General features: G+C 37.1%; 1 protein-coding gene across 1 annotated transcript; it reads left to right on the forward strand.

The window, feature by feature from the left end:
- The first annotated feature begins 1733 nt into the window (after positions 1 to 1733).
- On the forward strand, positions 1734 to 2285 carry LOC139144338 (uncharacterized). The gene has a single exon (XM_070715039.1). It carries the CDS (start codon positions 1734 to 1736, stop codon positions 2283 to 2285), a length of 552 nt encoding a protein of 183 aa, XP_070571140.1.
- The last annotated feature ends 6207 nt before the right edge of the window (positions 2286 to 8492 follow it).

Here is an 8492-nt window from a genome sequence, read left to right on the forward strand (position 1 = left end):
TTAGTCTGCGTGTGCATCTGTTCGTACAATTAAAGGTTCATAATTTGTAGGTATGTGAGTGGGTTTGTCAGTTAATGTCGGAAAAAAACAGCATTAGTCAAACCACTCTGCTGAAGCTCACTTTTAAGTAGTAGTTCACCAGCGTCCTATAGTACAGTGCAGTTGTTACAGATTTTCTGACTCAGATCCGCTGCATGGTATAGAACTCATGAGGTACCCTCATACAATAAACACACACAAACTAGGCATTGCTCACAAATTTCTCACTCCTTTACTTGTGTTACCATCCATATGGGAGCGCCACAATGTCATTGACACTATTTTTTGTTAAAAAGATCATGTTTTACTGTATTTATTTCTTACCAAGTTACACTTATTATTTGCTTACGTATATATATTCAAATTATTATTATTATTACTGTTTCTTACAGGATTATGCAGTTTGTCAGTGTTTAGTGTACCGGGTATATAACATCAAGACTAAGCCATTTTAAATCCTCTTTCTCCTAAGTGATATTAATAGCCAAGCTTTGTCTATGGAACCTGATAGAAAGAGGATTAAATTGACTCTAAGAGGACAACAGACAGAAAAGGCGTCGTCAGTGACCAATCACTCTATTCCAGCCCCATATCCCTCCCTCCCCCTCCCAGTCTCGCCCTACCTACAACTGGATGCTCTGCCGGCCTGCCAACAGACCACAAATGTATTATGGATGGCTTGCAAGCAAACCACATTCATGCCAGTCTAACAAGGAAGACCTGGCCTGCCTGTAAACTGATGTTTTTTTTGAATTTGGTCTAAATTCGAGCTTTTTAGATACATGTAGTGGATTGCAAGTGAAATTCAACTACCATCTACAGTACGAAATAGCTCTGGAAAAAGACAAATTAGAGAGACATTGCAGCAAATGGATTTCAATTTTACACAAAATTGTAGACAACTGAGCACTGTACTTCATTTTAATTTAAGTTACTGTTATTAAAGAAAATGTTACCAATAAAACATCTTAAATACAAAAAAAGAAAAAAAGACAACTTTAAGGAAAGTACGAAAGGCGTTTCCTGATTTTTTTGATCTGATGTCAGATGGCAAATTGTTCCACTAATATAGTGCCAGTGTATGACCACCCCCATATGAATGGACAGAGGGAGTGCCAAGATGCCTTTGGAGTGATTGTAGACAAACTTACTTCTGCTCTGGTTTTGGCCTACGCAGACTATACACAACCCTTTGAGCTGCACACAGACGCAAGCTTGATGGGACTAGGAGCTGCTCTATACCAAACTGTCGAAGGTGCAGATGGACAGAAACAATTGCGACCAGTCGCATATGCGAGTAGGAGTTTGACTGCCAGCGAGAAGAATTACCCAGCTCACAAACTGGAATTTCTCGCATTGAAATGGGCCGTTACAGAAAAGTTTCATGACTACTGCTTTGGCAATGATGTCACTGTATTGACTGATAATAATCCACTAACGTACATAGCGAGTACTGCAAAGCTGGATGCAACAGGGCAGCGGTGTGGGAATGCTTTGTCTCAGTACAAACTGAAAATTCACTACCGACCTGGTTTAAGAAATGGTGACGCCAACGGGTTGTCACGATGACCCGATACCACAGCTCAAGGATTTGATGAGTCAGAAAAGCGGTTCCAGGAAACCGTAGCGATGACTCCTGACCAAGTGCAGGCAGTGGGGGAGCCACTTCTGACTGATGGCGATGAAGATACACCATGGGTGGAGGCCTTAGCTGCCTCAGTGCGAGCAATACCAAGGAAGTGGCTGAACCACCGGAAATGCCAGGTGAAGCGACATTGCCTACGATTACATTAAGTCAGTGGGCAAAATTACAGGACAGAGACCCTACCATACAATGCATACGAACCTTGGTCCACGCAAGGACCGATGAGAAGGATAAGATGACTAGAAAGCAGCGAGCGAATGAATCACAAGAAGTGAGAATAGCGCTGAGGGATTGGAGTAAGTTCTCTTTCTGTGATGATGTTTTGTACAGAGCCAGGACGTCATCCAGTGGAGAAGTCTACTACCAATTGGTGCTACCGCACGAATTTCACCAGGAAGCCATGAAAGGGGTCCATGATGATTGTGGACACCTGGGACAGGATCGATCAATTGACTTATTGAGAGCTAGGTTTTATTGGCCCCTGATGTCGGCTGATATGAAGAAGTACATTCGTACGTGTAAGAGATGTACTCGAAGGAAGGACGAGGCGGGACTGAAGACCCGTGCTCCGATGTTGAGTATTGAACTTCGCAACCGCTAGAACTTGTCTGCATGGACTTCTTGAGCCTTGAAGAATGTGAAGGCGGGATCAAGGACTTGCTGGTGATTACTGATCGTTTCTCGAAGTTTGCTGTAGCGATACCGACACGCAACCAGACAGCTAAAACGACAGCCAAGCACCTATGGGAAGACTTTATGCTACCATATGGATGCCCGGAACGACTTCACTCTGATCAAGGTAGGAACTTTGAGTCACGAGTAATATGGGAATTGTGCCAGTTGCTGAACATCAAGAAATCACGTACCACGCCCTATCATCCCCAAGGGAACGCACAGACTGAGAGATTTAACCGTACGCTCCTTAATATGATGGGTACGCTGGAGAACGAACAGAAGGCCAACTGGAAGGACTATGTCAAGCCGTTGGTACATGTGTACAACTGCACGGTTCATGACAAAACAGGTTGCGCGCCTTACCACCTGTTGTTTGGAAGGCAAGCGAAGATCGCCTTGGACGTACGATTTGGAATATCACCTGAAAACAGGGATCCTGCAACGCAACTGCATTTTCCACGAATTCCGCGACCCAACTCACACGAAGGAATTTGGTGATTGCCCTTGTTGAGTTTGCTCCAAAGCAGCTAGCCGTGAATAACACCGAAATAAAGCAAGGTAACATCTGTTACCGTTGCTTTATTTCGTTGTTATTCACGGGCATGATATTGTAATTTGATATTTTTTAATTTACTAATTTAAGTGTTGACTTCATCGTGCATTAGCCAGACAAGTGCAGTGTATATGATCCATGCACTTGACTGTTCGATCCTTTGTCTGATCAAATTACCAGACTTCGTTTGCAAATCAGTTTTCAACTGAATCATCTTTGCTTTCTTGTGATTATACTTTAATTAGTACGTTTTTTGACATGTTGTATTTTCGCATTGTATTCCAGTTCTTACGGTCTGACGGTCTGATGATCTGATGATCTAAGATCTAAGGTCGAAGCATATTTCTGGTACTTCGAAACAGTGTAGACATCACTTTCAACAGTACAATCGTCTATGTACAACTTAGTGTTTGTCATCGTAATAAACCAGAATCGACATCAGATCAGTATACAAGAACTCGTCTCAGACTTGCTTTATTCGATAAGGCTTTGGCAATCACTTGAAATCTCAGGACAAACCATTTAATATATCATGGTCAATCCTATCAAAAGCAAGCAGTTACTCAAATGTGTCAAAGAAATGCAACCTTTGCCTTACAGAGAAGCTATTCATAATCAATGCAGATAAATCTAGCCTATAAACAAGCGTTCCGAGTTGGTCTCCAAGTGCCGACACGAAAACAAATTTTACTTGTCAAATTTCAATCCAACCCATAACAACAAATGATTTGACCAAACTTGATACTTATATGTGACACGTGAAGCAAACTTTATACAATAAAGTCCACCTATCTGACGATCGCGAGTATACTTGAAACTCGAGTAATAGGTACGAAATATACTTGATATGTTCTCACTTGATGTGTTCTCATATTTATTGTATATATATATATATATATATATAATATATATATATATATATATATATATATATATATATATATATATATATATATATATATATATATATATATATATATATATATATATATATATATATATATATATATATATATATATATATATATATAAGGGGTCGATATAAGCTGTAGTCCCGCGTCCACAGACTACCAACTTTTCCCTGGGGCTACCAAAACCCATGAAATGGTAGAACACACCACACTATCAAAGCCACACTACCAAAGCCTGGAACATGATATTACTTAGTGGGCAACATGATGTTGATCGCTGTGAGATGACCGACGCTCATTTAGTCAACCCACGCTGGACACAGAAAGGCCAGTCTATGACTTTGTAATGAAAAATAAAAGGCGACAGTGCAGTCGAATTGGTTGCGACAAACTTTCAATAAAATATTATTATCTGAACTGATATACTTGGATGACAGGCTCGGGAAATGAAGGCCAAAGAAAATTCATTTTCATAGTTATTTAATCACAATGTATCAATCACAATTAAACATAATTATTCAAACTGCAAAGAAAAGCTGTTGGGCCATCCACAAATTACGCTTTCCGAAGTGTACGAGATCGTCCCGTGATAGTGTCCGATGGTGGAGAAAATATAGCAAAAATTGCAACGAAAGTATTAGGAACATGACTGTACAGACTGCCATCCTGAAATTCATAGCCAATCTATTTTTAGCCATGTTATGTTTACACGTGCTGAGTGAAAAGTCGTTGTCATGGCGAAGATCAAAATTTGAATATAAGCTCTGCGTATGTGTAAATAGGTTGTAAAAAACATTGAGGCGTCACTGTTGTCCACTGCACATGCTATGCCGTTCTCCTAAGGCTATGATGTGCAGATATTGATGTCAAATGATTAGAAAATTTACTTCTGGGATAAGATCATGCAAAATAAATCTTTCAGTGTCTAGATATAAATAAAAATAGCTTATACAAAAAAACTTCTTCATTCATGCATCGGCTACCAGACATTGTCGCAGGGCTCCAACTTCAGAACATGGTAGCCCAGGGACTATCAGGGAACTGCAAGATGCGTGCATATAGCAAATACATTTTATTGAGATCACTCGATAATAATGTAGTCAATCACGTGCGGTATAATGACAAACTAAAACTGGTTACAATAGTTTGAAAACAGCAAACAAGAAAAAATGGACTTATATAGAAACCTAACTAGAAATACAAGTGTATCGTATTCGGTAAGTAATAAACTTACACAAATATACATGTGTTAAAATCATTTAAAATATATTAAATCGGTATTGATTGAAAACTGCCCATCACGTGCAGTGTAAACAAGTTTCTAAATATGAGTGTGATACATTTGAAAGTACAACAGCTAAAACAACCAAAACAATAACTACAACAAAATCGGAATCAAAATGTCATACCAAATAGCCTATAGACGATCATTTATTTTCTATTAAGTTGAATAGTGTTTTGACCGACTTGCGTTGACAATTCATTGAGATTATAGTTTATTTAAGCAATAATATACCCCCTCCCGACCAATAATGGACGAAAGCAAACTTTGCAGGACATACTGTACAAGGCGAAGCCGAGTCCTTTTTGGAGTGCAAAGTTTTCTTTAGTCTATTATGGGCCGGGAGGGGTACATTATTGCAATATGTTATACTTTTGGCGATGCCAGTAATTTATAGACGTGGACAACATCTTCGGTCTCAATGCTGGATGACCGGATGCATTATCAGTAATAATCTGAGGGTACAAAACTAGAATATAATATAATAATATTTATTGATAGTAGTAAAACATAAACAGTGAAAGGAAAAAGTTCTGGTTTTGATTCATTTGAAAACAACAAACTACAAAATATGATAAAGATCTCGATGCTAATACTGTATGGAATACCATAATAAAGTATTGAGTGAAGAAATGAAAATTTTACCAGTACTAAAACACTGAAAATATATTTTGTCGACATTAACAGTCCTGCACGAAATGAAGCAAAAAGGGTATGAGTGTCACTTTGGTTTATTTGGAAACAATATGCAAAAACCAGTAACGAAATGAGTGTCAAGTCTTTTCTAGTATAAAGTTAAACAGCGATAATTGACTTGAATTAATGAAAACTTTATAGTATATATTATCGAAATTAAATAATAGTCAATGATATACAGTGAAACTAAAAAAGAAAATAATCAAACATGGTTTCCATTAATTTGAAACTAACAAAAAATGAAAAAAAGATTACCAACCCGGTATTGAAAGAAATAATTAAATATGAACCTGTCCTATAATGAATTGAGAAATATGTTTTTCTACGAATTCATAGAGGATTGCCCTGCAGAGTAGAGAGAAAGTAAACTTGAATTTAATTTAAGCAAATTCTGGAATGCAATGGTAACCAAATAATGAATGCAGTACAATGTTTGGTAGCATCGAACGGTGAAATTTTGACCTCTGTTAACATTATCTTGAAATAATTTTAAAATCTTCGATTCATAATAGGAAAATCTGGGTTTACGGTTTGGATGAATTTGGGAAAATACCAAAATGTAAAATTCGATCTTTCGACTTATAATATAAGGAATATCATAATTATTATAACACACTAATGTATAGACGGTCGATTATCTACGGTGAAAGAAACATTTTTAGATGTGACTTCGAATACCTGGAATTCAACACAGACAAAAGTTGGTAAATGGTAACCATGAGCAATAACGTATAGATTACCATTTTAGGTCTAAAAGTTAAACAATGAAGTAACCTGCATTACCAATAAATTGAAACTATACTCTAGTGACTACATTTGATGATAGTCCATCATATACAGTTAAAGAAAACACTATGTATATTTTTGATTGATTTGAAAACTACAAAACATCGATCATGAATTGGCTTATACATGCTTCGAATGGCGTCAGGAATAAGATTGTAACAAACATAAGGAAAAAAGTCAAATTTACAGGTGGTATATTAATTGTATAATTATTGATCAGTTTTCAACGTGCACAGTGAAAGAAATGAAGTCTAGTTAAGACCATAGTTACTTTGGAAAACAACAGACACAGTATTTGATTTACGTATTCTAGTATCATATTTGACATTGGATTGAAAAATGAAATAATAGCCTGTGATGACAATACAATAAAAACATTTTATCGTCACTGATTAATAAATGTCTATCTTATACAGTGACATTAAACGCTTCATTTAGTTTCCCACGATTTGAAACAACAAAACATAGAATACATTTTAATATCACCAACTTTATAATGCAAGGGATACAACGTGTACAGTAAAATACCAAAAAAGAAACCTTGGTTGCAACACTTTAAAAATATAATTTCATTTTATACTGGACTATGAAGTTAGATTTACAAGGACTTGATCTAACATTTGCAACATTAAGAGAACGTGATGTATTCTGAATGCACAGTCTTGCACAACTAGTACAATGTCGTATACTTGTAGATTAGCCAATGTTGGGCTGCGCAATTTTGGTATTTCCTCTACTCACCATTATTTACCATATCAAGCCGTTTTGCAAATTTCTTAAAGTATCTTCCAAGTAGAATTTCTAAAAACTGAAAGCAAAGAAAATACAAGAAATAATTATTTCGCCATGCAAAGATTGGAACATCATGCATCCTGTTTTGCTCGATCTAGGCTAACTTTGTACGCGGCGTTTGATAAGACATGTTATCCGCATAATATGCTTTCAAAAGGTTTTTCTTGATATAATATTCAACCCCTTGTCATTTCGCTCATGAATGTAGCCTGTTGTTGTTGTTAAGGCATGGAAATGTGTATATTGATGATGCGAAGTACATTAAATTATAGCCCCAGGATTGGTGGGGGGAAATCCCACTAACATGTAATTAGCTGTCCATTCTTGCATCAAGGAATTTCTCTTGCAAAATGCACAAGCTCTAAAATTATTCTGATTAGCTGATTTTATTATTTACAGGATCGTCAGAAGTCTGACAGAAGGGCCATTCTCTACTTGCTTGGCCGTTAAGATATAAATCGAAAGAACAAAGGACTTTCATCCAGTACAGCACTGTAGTCCAACATCCCCTTATGTGTGAGGAACAGGGACCATCGTGAACTAATTTTGGTTTTAATACTTCTTATATAGTCTTAATATTCACGGGTCTGCAACACTTGGTGTAATTACATCGTTATTGGATTTGACTCTGTATAATATGATATCAAACCTTATTATATACCCATGCTCATATCGCTTCATCCTAGTGACGTTTACCGTAAAATATCAGCTGTGATATTTCGCGGTTAACGTCGCGTTATTGGTTTTGGAGTGTTCCCAAACTACATTTACAATTTGTTGGTAAACACCGTAAACAAACAAAATGGCTGCCGCTCTCGCCAGCGAAGCGGTGTCGCCGACGTAAAAATCTTAAGGGCTTTGAGGCACACGCATATTTCGGGTTGCTAAATACGTAAATAAAATTTTGAGTCTTGCATTGTTTTCCCATGTTTTTTCTGTTAAACTCCTTAACCTCCTAAACACGTAAATAAAATGTTTAGTCTTGTAATGTTTTCCCATGCTTTTCTGCTAAATTCCTTGTATTTTTTTCGACAATGCTCTAGCAAACATTCTGACACGCTATCGCTCGTGCATTATGTCGTGAACTGGTCAAAATCAGTGGTATACCATCGC

The sequence above is a fragment of the Ptychodera flava genome, chromosome 11 (genome assembly GCF_041260155.1).
Source record: "Ptychodera flava strain L36383 chromosome 11, AS_Pfla_20210202, whole genome shotgun sequence".
Classification (NCBI taxonomy): Eukaryota; Metazoa; Hemichordata; class Enteropneusta; family Ptychoderidae; genus Ptychodera; species Ptychodera flava.

Bases quoted from the DNA above. Each gene is read 5' to 3' on its own strand.
- LOC139144338 (XM_070715039.1), top strand. From the start codon at position 1,734: ATGGGTGGAGGCCTTAGCTGCCTCAGTGCGAGCAATACCAAGGAAGTG.